At 41.8% G+C, this 19,594-nt stretch overlaps 1 protein-coding gene across 1 annotated transcript; it reads left to right on the top strand.

Annotated features, from left to right (window-relative positions):
* The first annotated feature begins 3,520 nt into the window (after positions 1 to 3,520).
* Positions 3,521 to 9,583, top strand: FPR2 (formyl peptide receptor 2). The gene is made up of 2 exons (XM_037819429.1): positions 3,521 to 3,571; positions 8,086 to 9,583. The coding sequence occupies exon 2, from the start codon at positions 8,097 to 8,099 to the stop codon at positions 9,150 to 9,152; it is 1,056 nt and encodes a 351-aa protein (XP_037675357.1). The 5' UTR covers positions 3,521 to 3,571; positions 8,086 to 8,096; the 3' UTR covers positions 9,153 to 9,583.
* Positions 9,584 to 19,594: the final 10,011 nt, after the last annotated feature.

The following is a 19,594-nucleotide window of genomic DNA, read 5'->3' as shown; positions in this document are numbered from 1 at the left end:
AGATTCTCCAGAAACTTTGCTGCAGTACCTCAACTTCACCTGACACACTCCTTGCATTCTTTGCCAATAATCTCTCCTTAAAGAACCTGCCCCAGAGCAGCTGCTTTATTTTACCATGCGAACTTGACCTAGCATAACTCCCATCACTACCCATCACCCTCACTCCCACCCCCAGCATCCCCCAGTCGTGCCCTGGCTACAGCTGATTGGTTCAGGGATGGTCACTGATGCAAAGGCAGCCAATCCATTCCCTGCCAGTGTCCAATCACGCTCTCCCACTTGAAAATTGAATGTAGGGACTCTGACTTGGTAGCTACTTTGATGGGTGTGGATTCAGGACCTGAACTGGTGCTGAGATGGCCAAAAGTCACAAGGAAGGTAGAGTCTTCAAGGAATTAGAATGAAGAAGATGGCAGAGGACAACATCACACATAGAGGAGAAATGCCCAGATGCTGAAAGAAGACAAGAGATACAGGATCCCACAGAAAGTAGCTGCTGGACAAATTTCCAGGTCTTCCTGCAATTGGACTTCTTGGAATGCCCCTGCATTTTTCCAGCAAGCTCCATTTAATATAAACCTTGAGCAAGTTTGTTTCTAGCTAACATTTAAGGATTTGCATAAATGGTTAGAGGCAATAGTGTGTGGCCCAAAGAGACTAGGAAGTAGAAAAGAAGAAAAGTGTCAAAATAAATTCCCTCAACTGAGTGACCCCATTGCCTAATCCGGGTAAAGTCAAAGGGGAAGTGGCATTGGAGTTAAACTGGGTAGGATGAATTCTTGCCTGTTCACAAAAATCCCTGACCTTTCTAGTGGCTGATGTCTGAAATGGCCTCAATCAGCAGAGTGACTGACAGGGAAAAGCCAGATTGCCTGGGCTGGAACCCTAGCTCTGCCATTTAATAGTTCTGTGGTCGGAAAAGCCATTTAACTTAGGGCTCTGCAAACGTTTTCTGTAAAGGGCCAGATAGTAAATAATTTAGATTTTACAGGTCATACCCTCTGTCTCAACTACCCAGTTCCACCATTATAGAGTGAAAACAGTCATAGACAATATGTAAACAGCTGGATGTGTCTCTGATCTAAAAAATGTATTTATGGACACTGACATTTGAATTTTACATAATTTCCACATGTCCCAGAATATTCTTCTTTTGAGTTTTTCAACCACTTCAAAATGTAAAATCCATTCTTAACTCTCAGGCCTGCAAGCCGTGGTTTGCCGACTCCTGATTGAACTTCACCAAGCCCCAGTCATTTCGTCTATGAAGTGGGTATAATAATACGTACAGAGGACATTTTTGAGCAGAACAAATAAGATAACTGATGAAAAGAACTTAGTATGGATTCTTGTGCATATAAAGGACTCAAATATTACCTTTATCTGAGTAATTAGAAAAAAAACTCTCTTTGCCTGTTTTTACATTTTCCCTGGGTGAACAGGTACATGCTGAAGGCTTTAACCTCAGCTAGCAAACACCTTGCTTTTGATCTCCAGACACATCAAGCTTGGGTTTATCTTCCCCGCATGCCCATCTCCAGCACTGGCCCCACAGCATGCTCTGCCTTTCCTCATGGGTTCTCGTCTCAACAATGGCCCCAAATCTACCCAATTACACCCTGTGTGATGGATTTTAAGAAAATGGTCGTAAAGTTCTTCGACACTCTTCCCATTGAGAGATGGCGTCTGTGCCCCCTAGGCGTCTCTTCTTTTGGCTCCTTCTGATCTGTATCCTTTTTGGCTGCAATAAAACTGCAATTGTATGTACAGCACTTTCCTGAGGTCTGTGAGCTGTTCTAGCAAATAGTCTAATCTGAGGGGGTGGTGGGAAACTGCCAACTTGTAGCCAGATGGACAGAAGTGAGGGTGGCCTGGGAACTCCTGAAATTGCAGCTGGTGTCTGAATTGAGGGCATTCCTCTGGAGGACTGTGCCCTGAATATGTGAAGTCTGATCTAACTCTGAGTGGCAAGTGTCAGAACCGCATTGCAACATCTATCCTCCAATCACCAAAGATAATCTGCAATTTCTTGGCCCTTTTCCTATGCAGTTTTACTCCCTTCTGCCTGTGATACACTTTTCTTTCTCCTCTTTACCTGAGTCTTTAAGACAACCTAGATGTCACCTCCTCCAGGAAGTGTCCCCAGACCCTTCCGATCTGAGTTAGCTGTACTTTCAGTGGATCCCAAAATGATCCAGGCATCTTTCTATCACTACTCATACCCCCTCTCTACTATGGCTGAATGCTTTGCTCTCATGTCTCCAGCAAGGTGGTCAATTTCTCCAGGGCAGAGACCATGTCTGATTGCTCTCTTTGTCCCCAGGGGCTAGCAAGGGAGCCCCTCTTCAGAGGCCTAGCCTAGTCCATACCCACCACCTCCCATTCCTTAATAAGTGAGCTCCACTTTATATGGGTGACATTGTGGCTCATCCTAAGCGATCAATGATGATTGACCTCAGCCTGTCAGGGGAATTGCCATCTCTCTCTCTCTTTTTTTACCCGGCATTGGTCCAGGGATGGCATGTGACTTGGTTCTGCCAATGAAAGGGAAGGAGAGGTCCTGCAGAAGCTCTGGAAAAGATTTTTCTCCCTTATAAAATAAGAGAGCTATGTGAATGAAGACTATTGTTCTGCCCACTCCCATCCTTCTGACTGTAGAGGTTATGTGGAAAGTGATGTTTGGGAAGGTGGCAGCCGTCTTGTGGTCATGGGTCAAGAGGCTCTGGAAAGAAAACCTATAGACTGAGGATGGTAGAATAGAGGATTAAATTAAACTCAATTCTCATCAGACTTAGACCTATCTTGTGGCGGCCTTTCTTCCAAATTTTTATTAATAATAAATCTCCCCATGGTTTAAGCAACTCAGTCAGGTTTGCTATAACTTATAACTGAAAACACCCTATTGTTATTGAGATTCAGGGGGAAAGAGTATATTTACCTTCATCTCTTTCTTTTGGACTCTGTTTTTGGCTCTCCATTTTTTCTTCATACTTGTTTCCCTTGGGTTTAAGAACAGTTCCCTGGAACATTCTGATGGTGCTAAAATTCTCAAAAAAGGGCTTGTCTCCTAAGATCAATAGCCCACGGATTGGTTCCCGCAGGAGCAGAGGGTTAGGAGATTGATCTTTGCTGGTAATGGCGGGTGAGGGTGCTGTCTCACATACTCCCCTGCTTCTCTCTGTGTTTCTAGTTACCCTTTCTTTAAGCACGTTTTTATTGCCTACCTCTAATTGTTCTCACCTCAATAATTGTCTCTTTCATTTTCCTGGATCCTTGAGGGAGGAGACACTAGACGCGCTGGTTCCTTGACCCTCGATACTGACAGGACAGAAATCTTGCTTCCCAAAGAGGTTGGAGGTGAAGGGACTATTCAGACACGTGGGTTTCTGTGAAAGTCTAGTGAAGACATCTCTGTGGCACATGCTGGAAATTGTGAAAAGTTTCCCAATTGGTTCCTGCTCTGTCATCCCTCCCCCTGTACCTTTAATAGTGCCTCTGATGAAATCCTTAGAGCCTGAGTCGCTCCACAGGAAGCCAGAGTCTGGCCACAGGACAAAAAGTTCGGCTGGTGGTAAGTTGGGATCAAACAATTTAAAAAATATCATTGGGACACTAGTGTATTGTATATATCTTCTAAACTCTAGAGTTGTGCTGTCCAATATGGATCTACTTGCTACTAGCAGTTATTGAACTCTTCATTTGTGGCTAGTCCAATGGAGATGTGCTTTAAGTGTCAAATGCCCTTAGTATTTTTGGAGACTTAATATGGAAACAGAGTGCAAAATATCTCATTAATAATTTATATTGATTACATGTTGAAATGACATTCTTTTCGAATAATGGGATAAATAAAATATCTTTTTGAAATTAACTTCACTGGATTCATTTCTAACTTCTTTTTAACATGGCTACTGGAAAATTTAAATTATGTATGTGGCTCACACTTATGGTTCACCCTACGTTTCTATTGGTCAGCACTACTCTGGAGCTAGAGTGTTGAGTGAGCTTGGTGGTTGTGTATAACTTATGTACTAGTGTAGATGGTGTTTAGGACAGAAAGTAAATGAATAGATGAATAATCAACGAGGGCTTGGTAAACCTGAGTTAGGAGTTTGGAAACCACCAGAGGGTGTTGAACAAAAGAGTGTCATGATCTGATTGGTGTTTTTAAAGATCATTTGGGTTCTGTCTGGAGAACGGGCTTTAGGGGAGGCGGGCAAAAGGAGAAAGAAGCAGCTATTTGCAAAGTTAGTATACTTTACTGATGCAAGTCAGATGAGGGGCACAGGCCAGGGTCCTGGTGATGGAAATGATTCTTGGCATGGATTTAGAATATTTTGTAGATGGAAGCAATAGTACTTGCGTTGGATTGGATTGGGTGATAAGTTCTAGATTAGGAGCTTTAACTGAATGTTTAAGCTCCAAATAGATACAGAATGCTGGGAGAGTGGCAGGTTGGGGAAGGGGACAATCAAGAGTTCAGTTTAGGCAATGTCTGGGTTTGGGGTGCCTATGAGACCCCTGTGCAGAGGTGTCACAAAGTCATGATTATATCAGGCTGGAGTTCTGGGGAGGGGTCAAGGCCAATGATTTAGATTAGAAGTTACAGGTATATTTCGAGTCTGGGCCTGGATGACATCCCCTATGGAAAGACTGTATGTAGAGGAGGACAGGGCACTCAGGAGCAAGCCATGTGGCATTCTCAAAGTTAAATTTAGAGGAGAAAATGTTAGTAAAGTGAACTGACAGCAAGTGGCCAAATGAGACACTCAAGAGAACGTCATGTCCACAAAGGCACGAGAAAAACATGTTTCAAGAAGGGGAAAAGGGTCAAATGAGTCCTATGTCACCGAGATTTCAGAATAATAACTGAGAAAAGGTCACTGGATTTGGTAACATGGTGGTCAGAGTATCCTTAAGGAGAACACACGGAATGCCGAGGACTGGAGCCAACTGGCTTGAGTGGAGGAGAAAGTGCAAGGTGGGGAGGTGGAGTGAACGCCTAGAGGCGCCTCCTTCTAAAGTTTGGCTGTGAATTCTCTTCACAGAAGAATTCTTTTCAGAGAAATAGGACTAAAGCTAGAAGGGAATAAAGGCCAAGAATAGTTTCTTTCTAAAGGCAGGAGATACGATAATGCAGGAGATAGTGAGAATGAGCTAATGAAAAGATAATCTTGGTTTTGCTCTGTTCTTTTATTTATTTTATTTTTTTTGCTGAAAAGGGTAGTTATTGAGAAGGTGAGAGGGAGAGCAAACATGGGGAGGGTAGCTTTTGGAATGAACAAGAATTCTTTATTTACAACAGGTGCAGGTAGACTGTAGTGTTTGGGAGAGAGAAGTTTCACATTTATTTATCATTTTCTCATTAGAATATGAGGGAAGGGCACCAGCTGTGAGTGGCCATGGGAGAGGAAGTTAGAAGGCTTGAGGAGAAAGTGGAAGGGCTGAAATAATTATTTTAAAGCACAGGCAAGCAAATATGCTATAGAAATAGAGCAAGCTTTACGGGGAAGTAATGTGTTTTCATTTGAAATCTGTGGTCATAAACCCAGCTGCTCCTCTTAATAACTGTGACACTGGGCAAGTCCTTCCCCTCTCAGAACCAGGGTTTCCTCTTATATGATGCAACAATATACTTATCCAGAAACAAGGGTGTTATTAGAGATGATAAAATGTGCAGTGACGGAACATATTAGGGGCTCACCAAATAGCAACTGTCATCAGTGCTTGTATTATCTGTGGTTCACAGCTCCTCTCCCACATCCTCCAACTAGGGGGGCAGTTCCATAATTTTACAACCTCCCCTTGTTGTGTTGTCCCCACCCCATCATTGCAGAATCATCCTTCTGTGTTGTGTCAACAGTTTCAAATCAAGGATTTAGAAATTATTGAGTACATTGTGTCTTCTGAGTGCCTCCTAGGAAGTTTGAAGGGTGGGAAGAGAGAACCTGGGTCTGCTGAGGCGTTATGGGGTGGTGGAGGGTTAAGAGCACAAATTCTGGTGGAATCAGTCTGGCTGAGCTCAAATTCTGGCTCTACCTCTTTCTAACTGGGGACTTTAAATAATTTAACTGATCTATGTCTTGACTTACTCATTTATACCATGGTTATACTAACTATAACTAATATTGTTCCATAGTTACAATGTGATATAATGTAAGACAATGTAATGTTCAGTGTCTTACATGTAGTAAAACATCTGATCCTCAAAATCCATGAAATAAATTGCTTTGAGGGGTAAAAGAGAAGTTCTTGGCACTTAAAAAAATGTTCCTAAATGGTAGGTACTATTGCAAAGAGCATTATTTTTGACCTGACCTTGAGCTCCTATGATGCATGGTCCAGGCTTATACCCTAGGACATAGTCCAGGGCCCAGCAAGGACCAAGAGCTCCCATTTCCTTATCTGCTCTCGGTTAATCCTCACCTGAAATCAGCCTTCCTTACAAAATCACCCCCTTGCTGCAGAGGAGGAAATTTGTGGCTTCAATGGGAATAGTGCTCTGTAATTTCTACTTCTTGTAGGAAGACAGAACAGCCTAGGGTAGATGATTCTCATTCTTTTGTGGCCATGGAAATCACCCTAGGTTCTACTCAAAGAGATATATAGGAAGGCCTAGGATGGGGTTCATGAATATGCACATACAGCCACTCTGGATGAATCTGACATACCCCACAGACCAGAGTACAAGGAACCATGGTCAAATAGCATGGACCTGGGGGTCACACAGACCCCTGGGTTGAACTGGATGCAATGGTTGAAGATGTGCCCTGTTCCAGAGGCAGGAGGCACATTTTATGAATTTTTATTATTGAGAGCAAGGAAACCATTCCCAGAAGTGTCCCAGAATCGCTTCCCATGGTGTTATTGTCCAGAATTTAGTCTTATTCCCTAAAGCACTTAATTATGAGTCCTCGTGCAAGCCCTTGCAAAGCAAATGGAATTCTAGTTACTGGTTAGAGTAATCAGGATGGACCCCAAGGGTATGGAGAGGGGCACCTTCCCTAAAGGTTGAGAAACTGCACAAAATGGTGGTTTGGTTAGCAGGGAGAGGCAGAATGGATGTCGGGTGGACAACCAGCAACAGGTGCCACAATTGGTGTGTGGAGAAAGGTCTTGGAAGTCAGACCAAGCTGGACTGAACTCCTTCCTCTATCTCTTATAACTTAAGTCACCCTCAGCAGGTTTCATAACTTCTCTGAACATCAATGTATTCTTATGAAAACTGGAAAAAAATGAACATTAGAGAGCTGTTATGTAGATGAAACTGGATCCTATATATAGCAATTAACACATTGCATGGTCTCACAAATATTAGCAAAACTTATTACTCTCATACTATTTATCCCACTGAACACATCACAAGAACACTAATGGGTGTACATTCTTTGCATCTCAATCAAAGAAGAGCTCCATATTAGGCAGGGACAGTGAAAAGCAGAGGGCTGAAAGTTGATATTGAGCCCCCTCTTCTGACTTCCTCTTGCACAGAATCCACAGGAGGAACATAACACTAGTACTGTTCACTAATCCTTTTTAACTACAAATTCAAGTCAAATTCTAAAGCTTTTATTTAACACTATCCAAACAATATGTCAAGAGTTCTCACAGTGGGGAGGGACAGGAACTGGGAGACTGGGAGAATGTGTGGTCTACAAAGGTTGCAGAATTTGCCAGCATTTGTGCATTGAGTTCTGGGTGGAAGCAGATTTGAACCTACATCTGCCTGACTCTGAGTCCAGTGCTTTCCCCACTGTGCAAAGCTGCCTGTCCATCAATTTTAGGTTGCCTATTCACCCTAGGTTAAGTATTTCTGCTGGTGAATAGGAACCTTGTTACCTCTTGGTAAAGTAATTAGTCTGATAGGTGGAATGCATATTAATAATTATGGGCATATGGAGAACTATCTTCCCCAAAGGAAGACCTAAGAGACTGCCAATTTTATAGTATGAGTGGCCACAAGGTGCAGTGGAGAGGGTGTCCTGGTTGGAGAGGGAGTTATAGCAGAAGTTGATGTGGACTACGAATAGGGTTACTGCAGGATGGTTCCACAGCTGAGAAACGGCCATTGTTGAAATGTTTCAGGTGTGTGAAAGATGGAAGCCAACTTCTCTACCCCTCTGAATCCATCTGAAGAGGTGCCCACTGAGTCTGCCGGCTATGCCGTTCTGAGGATATTCCCACTGGTGATACTTGGAGTCACCTTTGTCCTCGGCGTCCTGGGCAACGGGCTTGTGATCTGGGTGACCGGCTTCCGGATGGCTCGCACGGTCACCACCATCAGTTACCTGAACCTGGCCTTAGCCGACTTTTCTTTTAGTGCCACCCTGCCATTCCTCATTGTCTCAATGGCCATGAAAGAACGATGGCCTTTTGGCTGGTTCCTGTGCAAGTTAATTCACATTGTGGTGGACATAAACCTGTTTGGAAGCGTCTTCCTGATCGCGCTCATCGCTCTGGACCGCTGTATCTGTGTCCTGCACCCGGTGTGGGCCCAGAACCACCGCACTGTAGGTCTGGCCAAGAGAGTGATTGTTGTTCCCTGGATTCTTGCCCTGATCCTCACCCTGCCAATTTTCTTGTTCTTGACCACAGTAAATGATGGGGCAGGGAATATATATTGTACTTTCCACTTTTCATCCTGGGGTGACACCATGGAAGAAAAGGTGAATGTGGCCATAACCATGTTGACAGTCAGAGGGATCATCCGCTTCACGATTGGCTTCAGTGCCCCCATGTCCATCGTTGCTATTTGCTATGGGCTTGTGGCTGCCAAGATGCGCAGAAAAGGCCTGATTAAATCCAGCCGCCCCTTACGGGTCCTCACTGCTGTCGTGGCTGCCTTCTTCTTCTGCTGGTTCCCCTTTCAACTGGTTGCCCTCCTCAGTACAGTCTGGCTCAAAGAGATGTTGTTTGAAGGTAAATACAAGATCCTTAACATCCTGGTTAACCCAATGAGCGCCCTGGCCTTTTTCAACAGCTGCCTCAACCCAATGCTCTACGTCTTCGTGGGCCAGGACTTCCGGGAGAGGCTGATCCACTCCCTGCCTGCCATTCTGGAGAGGGCTCTGAGCGAGGACTCAGCCCAGACCGGTGACACGGCGGCCAGTTCTGCCCCACGTCCTGAGGAGGCGGAGTTACAGGCCATGTGAGGAGGGGGCTGGGGGCACTTTTGAGCTCAGCCTGTTACTATCCTGCTCCGGTTCCAGCTTCATCTTACCTGGAGTCACACTGAGCCTTGGGCACTTCCTGCTTCCCTTAGGGTTACCCACTCATCAGGAAAAGATCTTTTGTGCCCCCTGATTTGGTGGGAAAAAATGGGTGTGGGGCTACTCTCGATGCCTCTTGTGGGTTTTGTACCTCAGCCTGTACCTTGGGGTAAGTGTGAGAAAAGAGTATACAAGGGGAGGGGAGAGAAAGGACGGTGGGGAATTTGTAGGACTCAGATGAGGCCCTGCATTAAGGAAGTTTATTATTTTACCATTAGGAAGTTTGCATTAGGAGTTTTGCAGCTACCTTTTATCAGATTATGGAAGTTTCCTCTTATTCCTAGTTTGCTGAGAGTTTTACTTTTTTAGTTTTTTTTTTTAATTGTGGTGTTGAATTTTATTAAATGCTTTTTCTGCATATATTATGATGTTACATTGCTTTCATCCTTTAAGGTACATAATCATAAATTACATTGATTAATTTTGAATAAGCTACCCTTGCATTCTTAGAATAAACCCTTGGTTGTGATGTATATCTATACTATCTCACTAGATTTGTTTAGAATTTCTGTGTTTATGCCTATGTAAGATGGTCTGTTCTTTTCCTTCCCTCTAATGTCCTTGTCAGATTATAGTATAAAGCTTATAATGGCCTCCTAAAATGTGTTGGGAAGTGTTTCTCTGATTCTACTTTTCAGTTTTTTATCTTCTTTAAATGTTTAGAAAAATTCCTCACTAAGCCAACTGAGCCTTGGGTTTTCTTTCTGGGAAGGCTTTAGTAGCAGGTTCAGTTTCGTTAATAGTCATTGGACTATTCAGATTTTCTATTTCTTCAATCAGTTTTTTAAACAGATTTTTCAAAGAATTTGGCCACTTCATTCAAACTGTCAAATTGTCAGGAAAAGGCATAACTCTGTACAGTACGTGGTATGCCTTCTTACCCGTTACAATAATGTAAACCACCCAAGGGCGGGGATTTATGTCTGAATTGTTCAGTGATGGATCCCCCTCCCCAATGTGCAAAATAGTGGCTGATATATGATAGGCATTCAATAAATATTAGTTGGATTAATGAATCAATAGGCAATAATCCCACCCAAGTTTCAAGTGAGAACATTTAATGGCTGGTGAAAATTACCTTTGACTCTCATATCATAATTTGGGCCATGTCCAGTGGAGCCACACCCCACCCACAAAAGTTTTACAAATTCCTCTGAGGCTTATGTTTTCATGAACACCTCTGTTTTGAGTTCTTGCTTCAAGTAAAGTACTCTAGTTAACTGTTGCTAACTGCCTTTGTTTTGAAATAAATCAACCCCCAAGAGTACCCAGCATTTTCCCTTGCTTTATGCAAACAAACAAACAAAAACACTTGCAAAGGGTCTTTCTTTGTGTAACAAACATTCCTGATGCATTGGCTAAAGAAAGAATTTGAAATGAATAACAGGCAGTCCCATCATCAAAAGTCCTTCACCCATTCCGTTGCTTTAGACTTCCTTCTCCCTTTCTCTCATGTCACCCCAAAAGTCCTTTGCATTTACAATGAAAAGCAGTATACTCACTTCATTTGCATTCTTGACTCCTAAAAATGCAGTTTAGTTCCCCCCAAAATGCATACTCTCTAATGTCCAACTAAAGTGTGACCATAGAAAATAAAGAACAAGGAAGAAATGCAAGAAGGCATAGCAAGGAGCCATGAAGACCACTAGCAGCCTCTAGATAGGAGAGCCAGTGCTTCCCAATTGGTTAATTAAGGACCTTACGTCACTGCCAAGGCAGGGAGTCCTTACTGTTCCCGCCCACTGGCCTTGCTTACTTGCTATGGAATAGTGACTGCTATGTCCTACCTATTATTCTTTTCCAGCTTCGAGTTTTCACTGTATATGCCCAGTTCCTATACCCCTTGAATAATGGGTGTCTGGAAGCTGAGGATTCTTGTCAGTTCATGGAACACTGTATCTCAAAGAACCCCTCCTAGACCTAACAGTCTAAAGCTCCAAGGCAAAATTTTGGGGTGATCATCTTGGGAAGGATGGGACTACTTCTGTTTGGGAAGAAGAGTGTATAGGGATGTTGGGTAGACAAAGGGGTGGGCAGTGGTAGAGACTGCCAGCTGCTTGCCCAATATTCACACACTTTCTCCATCAATGGATGTGGATGGCAATTCATCCAGCCAGAATAATCCATTTCCCAGCCATCTTTCCAGGTGGATGTGAATAAATCCTAAGCAGTAAGATGCAAGGATTACATCACATGTCAAGACATAGAAAGCTTCATCATTTTTTAAAATGCCTGCATGTATTCCATAAGAAAGTTTATTTAACCAGGAACATTTTAATAAACATGCAAATTGTTTCCAATCTTTTGCTGTTATCAACAATGATACAATAAATGGGTGCCCACACATGTCTCTTTTCATGTGTGTGGGTTTATCTGTAAGGCAAATTAAAAGAAAGTATATAATTTAGTTTGTTTCCCTACCAGGGCTAAAAATCCCATTACTACATCTCTCTCAGAAAGACAATTTTTCTTGATACACATACCTGGAAGCCTGAGTATTTGGCCAAGAAAGATCAATCCATTAAGGAATTATTGCTTGTTTGTGTGACAGTGATTGTGGCCATTGTTTTAAAAGCCCTTACCTGTTAGAGATAGAGACCAAAGTAATTTAGGATAGAATAACTGAAAGTTGGTTTAAAACACTCCAGGGTGGAGAAAAGGAAGGGGGAAGATAGATGAAATAAGATTGACAAAATATTTACAATGATTGAAACTGGTGTTTCATGATAGCATGTTCTTCATTTTTGTGTATGCTTGAAATTCCCATCAAGACATTTTTTAAAAAAGAGTCTCCTATAAACCAGCAATTCAGCACCTCAGGACATACCCTCATTTATATACATTCATGTTCCACACTATGCATGCTCACGAATCTTTACTGTAGGATTATTCATAGTTGCCCCAAACTGTGAACAGCCCAGAGGTTCCTCAACAGAATGATCAAAGTGTAGTCTTTTCATATAGTAAGTAACTATTCAGCAATGAAACTTAAAAAATAAAACTACACCTACATGGATGAATCTTAGACAACATGTTAAGAAAATAAGACTAAGAGTACACAGAGTATGATTCCATCTCTATAAACATGTTTTAAACAGGCTGACAGGGATGCATAACCAGGTGGTAAAACCAGAAAGGAAAAAAAGGAGTTGATTTCCAGAACAGTCAAGACAGCGGTTACAGATGGGAGGAGACACTGTGATCAGGAAGGTGTGTGTCGTGGCTGGTGGCTTCTGGAATGCTGGCAGAGATCTGTTTCTTGACTTGGCTGGGCACACATGGTAGTTTGTTTTACAAAAATGTATTAATCTTCATGTTTATCTTTCACTATTTTTTTTTGGTAGACTTGCTATGGCCCACATTTTAAAAGTAAAAAAAGTATATATATATATAGAGATATACACACATATATATGTGTATATATATATACATACATATGTGTGTGTGTGTGTGTGTGTGCACACATCAAGCTTGGGTCCTTTTCCCTTTATACCAGAAACGCTTTATAGCTTCTTGATTTAGGCTGCTTGAACCAGGGCAACCCATTCATACTGGTGCTGTGATTCTCTTAAACTGGACTTATTCAGACAGGGAGAGCTGACGGGTCAAAAGGCAGCCGCTGTAAACCACCCTGGCCCGCCTGGCTTTGGAGTCATCCTGTTTGTCTCAAGTGCTAATGAAGAAACTAACTCAGAAACTGAGCCCCACCTTGTGGCTGCTAAAGCATACTGGAAGGAAATGGAAATCTTGCCTTCTCTCTCAGCTCATGGTTTCATTGACAGAGAACTCCTAGGAGAGCTGGATTCTCTCACTGTGAACTCTCTGAGAGTGAATTTCTAAATGCGTTTGAACAAGGAACTTATTATTTTTTAAGCCAGGAAGTCCCCTTCATTCCAGAAGGTACATTCCAGAGACTGGACAATCTGGAGGTCTTTCCTTATCTCATCCCACTGTCACTAGAGAGAAGAAAATGTGTGTTTCATGATCTGCCTGTTGCTCAACTGTGTTTTATTCCCTCACATTCCTATCTCAGACTTCAGCAAGCTTCAAATAATCTATTGTTTTGCAATAATCATCAACTGTTTCCAAATATTGATCCACAACCTGGCTCCAAACTGGGGAGGTATTTTTTTTTAAAATATGGATTAGGAACTGCAGCATCAGATTCATAAAATCTCGCACAGAACTTAGAAATCATGAAGCTCCCTGGTAAATGTGAGATACAACCAGATCCTCCGGCTTATTAGCAGTTGAATAAATATTCTCCTGGAGAACATAACAACAACTAACACTGGACTTCAGAAATTCAGATATATCTTTATCATCCTCATATAAGGACAAATGATCTGCATATGGAGCTGATGAGGTAACCTTTGGGTGATTCCTATTAGCAAAATAAATCAGGTCATAAAGGCTGTAGTTGGGGATTGAATCACTCCCCCCACAAAAGCCATGTTCAAGTCTTAGTTTGCCTCCCTGTGGGTGTGAACCCATTTGTAAACAGGACCCTTAAAGATGTTATTAAGGTGTGAACTCATCTACAGATAGGATCATTGAAGATTCTTTTAAGATGACACCAAATTGAATTTGGGTGGGCTTTAATCCATATGACTGGAGGCCTTACAAAGAGAAGAAATTTAGTCTCAATCCATCAAAGAAAGCCACAAGAGGAGACTTAGAAGATAGATTACCATGTGACGGAGGCAGAAACGCAAGCCAGGAAGCCCCAAGGATTGCGGGAAGGCAGTTCCAGAAGGCCAGACGGCTGGAGAGAGCACGGCCTTTTGAGACCTTCATGTCTCCAAACCATGAGACAATAAATTCCCACTGTTTAAGCCAATCCAGCGAGTGGCATTTGTCACAGCAGCCCCAGTAAACTAAGACAGCAGTAGTCCTCAACCTCTTATAGAAAGCCTTCTGGGTGTTACTCTGATTTTGAAGTGGCAGATGGGGGCCAGTTCTGTTCTACCGAAAGGAGAGGTTCTCAGGGACAGTTAACAGAAGGAAACAAGGGTAAATCACAAAGAAGCCTCCCCACCCTTCCCACTACATAGTCCCACCTCAAATAGCAGGCCAACAGGTAAACCAATATACTTAAACCTGGATTAGCTTTGTGCATAGATACATAAAGCACATAGAAGAGATCAAGATAGACAACTATAGAGGAAAGACAAACCCTGATACAAAGAAAGCCAGTATCTCCTCTATAAACCATGCCTTCTACACTTGGTCTCAGGTCCTAATGCTAACTTCCTAGCCCTGTTTGTAAGGAATAGCTGTCAAGTGGTTACTTTTGAGAGACAGGCCAGTCTATTCTCTTTCAGTTGATGTTGCAATGTTAGTATAAATTTTGGAAGACATTATTGAAGAATTAGCTAGCCAAGGGTAGAGATCTTGTGAGACTTATGCAGTTAGAGGACTTCCTGGTTTACAAAGATCCCTTGTGATACATAATGTTTGACCTACTTCCAAGTCTCATACAATTTAGTATTAGATCAGACTGCCCCTGTATTAGTTGTCTATGGCTCCATAGCAAATCACCCCAAAACTTACTGGCTCAAAACAACAGTAGTAATTTATATCTTCTACAGTTTCTGGGGGTCATGATTTGGGAGTAGCTTAATTAGGTGTTGCTGGCTTGAGATCTCTCATGAGGCTGCAGCCAGATGTCAACTGGGGCTGCCCTTGTGGGAACGCCTGACGGGAGGATCCACCTCCAAGTGACACATTCCCAAGGCTGGCGAGTGCTTGCTGGAAAGTTGGTAGCCTCTCCACAGGGCTGCTTGAGAGTTCTCACTACATGACACCTGGCTTTCCCCAGAATGAGTGATCTGAGAGATGAGTTAGGTGGAAGCTTCACTCTTCCTGACCTCGACTCGGAAATTACATAGTGTTACTTCTGCCACACTGTTGACCAGGGCACTGAAAGCTCCCACCCAGATTCAAGGAGATGAGACATAGACCCCCGTTCTCAGTGAATGGACTATAAGTTACTTGGAAAAAGAGCATGTAGGATGGAATAAGTATTTAGGTATGGCCGTCTTCGGAAAACATAGTCTGCTACAGTCTCCTTACTAGCTCTGAACTCTGTATGGTCAGGAGACAGAGAGCATTCTAGATTGTCAAATCATGGTAAACCTTTTACCTCTTCCGATGGATGTCGAGAATATGGGACCAGGAATGTAAATTTCAGGTTCAGCTCAAAAGGAGGAATCATTAACAGAGGTTAATATTGGTTAGGCTCTTTTGCATCTGGTAAAATGTCCTCTTGCTTTATTGCCTCCTATCCCATGGCCATTACAGTCAAAATCCCATAAAAAGCAGTGGTTGTATTCAGAGGAATCTAGTCTCTATTCTAGACTGCCAACCTGTTCCCTGCCTCCCACTACAGTTTTAGTTGTATTTATCTAGTTAGCTTTCTAGCTAGCTGGCTATTTTTCCTAATCCCCACCTTTGTTTTAGTCTTATATCTAAAATAGTATGCTAAGTGTTTACCATCAGCAATTAAACAAGAGATATCAATCAGACATATAAGAATTGAAGAAAGATAATAAGAAAAGAAGAAATTGCAAAGATGATAGTATAGCCTAAAGACGCTTGAGGATCAGTGACAAAGCTAACTCAAAACAATTCAGTAGGCTAGCAGGACATAAAATTAACATGCAGAAATCAATAAATCTCATGCCTCAGTACTATACTCAATTCTTTTACTTTTATTTAATCCTCACAAAATCCATGACATAGGTTTTTGTGATGATTAAAAGAGGAGTCTTTTGGTACAGGGCTTGGGACATATTAAGTGCTCATAAAGGTGGCTACTAGTATACTATCATTATACAATGCAGCATGGTATTTTGTACACGTAGGTAAGCTGGAACTGCAATTAGACAGAATTCCCTTCCCTGGGGGTTCCAGGTTAGCATGGAGCACAGGCATCATTTTTAGAGTGATTTGGAAGGCAAAAGTGGAGCAGTGGCCATTTTGCTTTTGATGCTCCAAAGACTGGAGCAAGGCAAGAGGTCCCATTGCAGCCTGCACACATGGCTGCTTATCTGCTGACTTATCTGTTCTCAGGCGGCATCAGCCAAGCTTGGGGCAACTGCGGCTCCTGCTCGATCCTCCTTCAGCTTCTCTAACAACTGGGCCAGTTGCAAATTGAACAATGTGCTGAAGGGGGCCAACTTCTCCTGTAGGGATACATCCATCATCAAAGTGGATGGTTTGGAGGTGAAGAGGGACTGATGTGGCTTCCAACCCACCTTCATGGATTCCAGCTCAAGCTTACAGGCTCCAGGTCATTCATACACCCTGTAGTATGATACAGCATTTGGAATTAACTGGAAGTGGTTCCAAGGAACAGAATCTTCAGGGTGTATTCTGAATTGGTTCTGGGTTATTGGAATTGGTTTTCTGATCTGATTAGACTTAAAGGCATCTATAGCCTTTGTTTCCACTGAAAAAGGGTACATCGACAGTCTATAGTATGTAGTGGCAGAAGAGTTATTTAATTTGTAAACCGTAAAAAAGCGCCTAAAGAAATCAAGGTTCTGGCTGGCTCTGTGCTGCCATAGAACATGTTAATTTAAACAAGGGGTATAATAGTGTCTGTTGGTTATTTCTCAGTGTGCTGGAGAACTTGGGAAAAGAAAATGAGGACAGGGTTTTAAATTCCCAGCTCAAGGTCAACATGAGGCACATGACTGCTTCTGATTGTCCTAAAATAAGCTTATATCCCATAGCCTGGGTCTAATCTTGTGGGTGGCTGCATACCACATAATTGAATTCCCAACCTCATAGACTCTCACATTAAGGTTAAGGCATTTACTTGAAAGAAGTGAGAACTTGAAAATTGAGAAGGGGACATAGGGACAGATTCTAATGACTAGGATACTGAGCCCCCTTTACCAACAGAAGCGACTTTTCCAGCTCTCTCAGAGGAAGTTAGTCTCATCTTGCCTACAAAACCTAACCTGTAATGGCCTCCCCAGGACTTACTCCTGACATCACATGTTGCTTCTAGACCAAGAACCAGGCTCAAGTCCAAAGAGCATTCTGTAGGAAAATAAGGGACACAACAAAATAACAACATGATTTGCCAATTTATAATGATAGAAACCTTTGAAACATTTGTTCCCTGGGAGAACTCTAAGGACTCTTCACCAAGTCTGCAAGCAATTCATTCATAAGGAAAGACCAGGCTTCCTTGAAGAGTTGTGTGTTGCTTATTCTCTGAAAGCTAGAAATGACAGTGGAAAATGCTACTCTGGAACTATGCTCCCTGAATTCAGTATGAATGGTGGGACCTCAGGATGGCAGGGGCCAGTTGTGGCACTCAACCACCAATGATACAGTAGGCAAGGTTACTGAAACTGAAGAAGAGCCAAGAGAATAATCAAAAGTCTGAGTTGCAGAGATCTTTGGCCTTGGTTAACCATGGTTTTCCTTAGAACTGAAATAGATGGACAACTTGAATAAACGGAAAGGCTCTAGATCTGGTGAACAGAAGTCCGACTTGAACTGGCCTGATAGAGTCATGGCCCCTCAGGCAATTCTCAGACTTGACCCAGTTCCTCTTTAAGAAGGACCTGGCATCAGAACGAAACATGTATATATTAAAATGTCCTTCTAGGAAAATGTTCAGAGATAGATTGTGGTGATGAACGCATAACTATGTTATCATACTGTGGACAGTGGATTGTATACCATGGATAATTGTATGGTGTGTGAACGTATTTCAATAAAACTGAATTTAATAATAAAAAAAAAATCTGAAAAAAAAATGTCCTTCTAGCCATCCCCAGAGGTACCTGTGACCGTTTACCAGGGTGACTGCATTGTGGAAGGAGATATAATCAGATTTTCAGGCACTGTAAGATCACTGACTTGTGATATTGTCCTTCAGGCCACTGAAATTCTGTTCATTTCCCACCCACCCCCAGTCCATTGGTACTTCTCTCTTAGGGAGATCAACTTTCTTGATGCATATCTGAAGGCTTAATTAGGTTGGCCAATAAAGATCAATCCAATGAAAGAATTATTGTTAATTTTATTGGGTATATTAATGGTTCTGGGGCTATTTTATGTATTTTTTTTTAAATTTAGACTTACTTTTTTTAATGCATTTCATTTATGTATTTTTAAACACTTATCTTTTAGGGATGAATATGAAAGTATTAAGGGCAAAATGATGCAATGCATGAACTTTGGTTAGAAATATTCCAGGAGGAAAAATGAAAGGAAGGCAATCGAGTGATCAACAAAATGTTTCAAGTTGTTGAAATGTTCTACTCTTACATATCTTTAAATTTCCGTTTTAAAAGTTTTAAAGATTCACTCTCTGACTCAAAAAAGCAATTCCTCAATACATGCCCACAACTAAATGTGTGCTAAGTACACTAGGGGACATAATGTGTGAGGAAAAACACAGCTGCTCAACAGAGAGGATCCCAACATTATATGGTTTTATATTACTTAAAATAGCCCCAAATTAACTTCCATCAATGGTAGAATAGATAAACAATTGTAGCACATTCTTATAATGAATTGCTGTAGAGAAATGAAAATGACTGAGCTACCATACACACCAACATGGATGAATCTTAAGGTCATCGTGTGAAATGAAAAAAGCCAGATATATCAGAATAAATACATTATGATTCTATTTACATAAATTTTTTTAAAAGACAAAATTAAACTATACTACTTAGGCATGTATGAGTAGGTATTAATATTATAATGAAAAAGCAAGGAATTTATGACATAAAAATCAAGATAGTGATCACAGATATAGGGAGAACAGGTATGATTTGGAAGTATCTGAAAAGTATATAAGCCTGGCCAGCAGGCTTCTGGGGTCCTGGTAAGTTTCAATTTCTTGATGTGTGTGGGGGCACACAAGTATTTCTTTTACAAGAATGTGTTAAGCTTTACATTCATGTTTTACGCACTTCTCTACAAATTATTATTGTTCACAAGGAAAAGGTTTTTGTTTCTTTAAAATCGCTCTATTTCATATCCCTTCCCATCTATTTTTAGGGAAGCCTCTGAGCTTCTGGAGTCCAGACTGCCAAAACCAGGGCAAACCATTTCTATCAGAATAGGTATCTACAAGCGGACTTATTAGGAGAGGGAAATCTTGGGAAAAGCAGTGCAAAAATAAAACAACTCTGGTTTGACACTCATGTCACCCTTATTTGTCCCAGGAGCTAATGAAAAGTCAAGTTAGAACACAATTTCCACTTGGTGGCTGTTTGGAGCTAAAATGCAATTAAAGAAGTAGAAGTTTTGGTTCCTCTTGGTTCTACATTGTCATTGGGAGATCATTA

Source organism: Choloepus didactylus, chromosome 27 (genome assembly GCF_015220235.1).
Source record: "Choloepus didactylus isolate mChoDid1 chromosome 27, mChoDid1.pri, whole genome shotgun sequence".
NCBI classification, from domain to species: Eukaryota; Metazoa; Chordata; class Mammalia; order Pilosa; family Megalonychidae; genus Choloepus; species Choloepus didactylus.
Note: the sequence above shows the minus strand (reverse complement) of the source record. Positions and strands in the feature narration are given on the sequence as shown.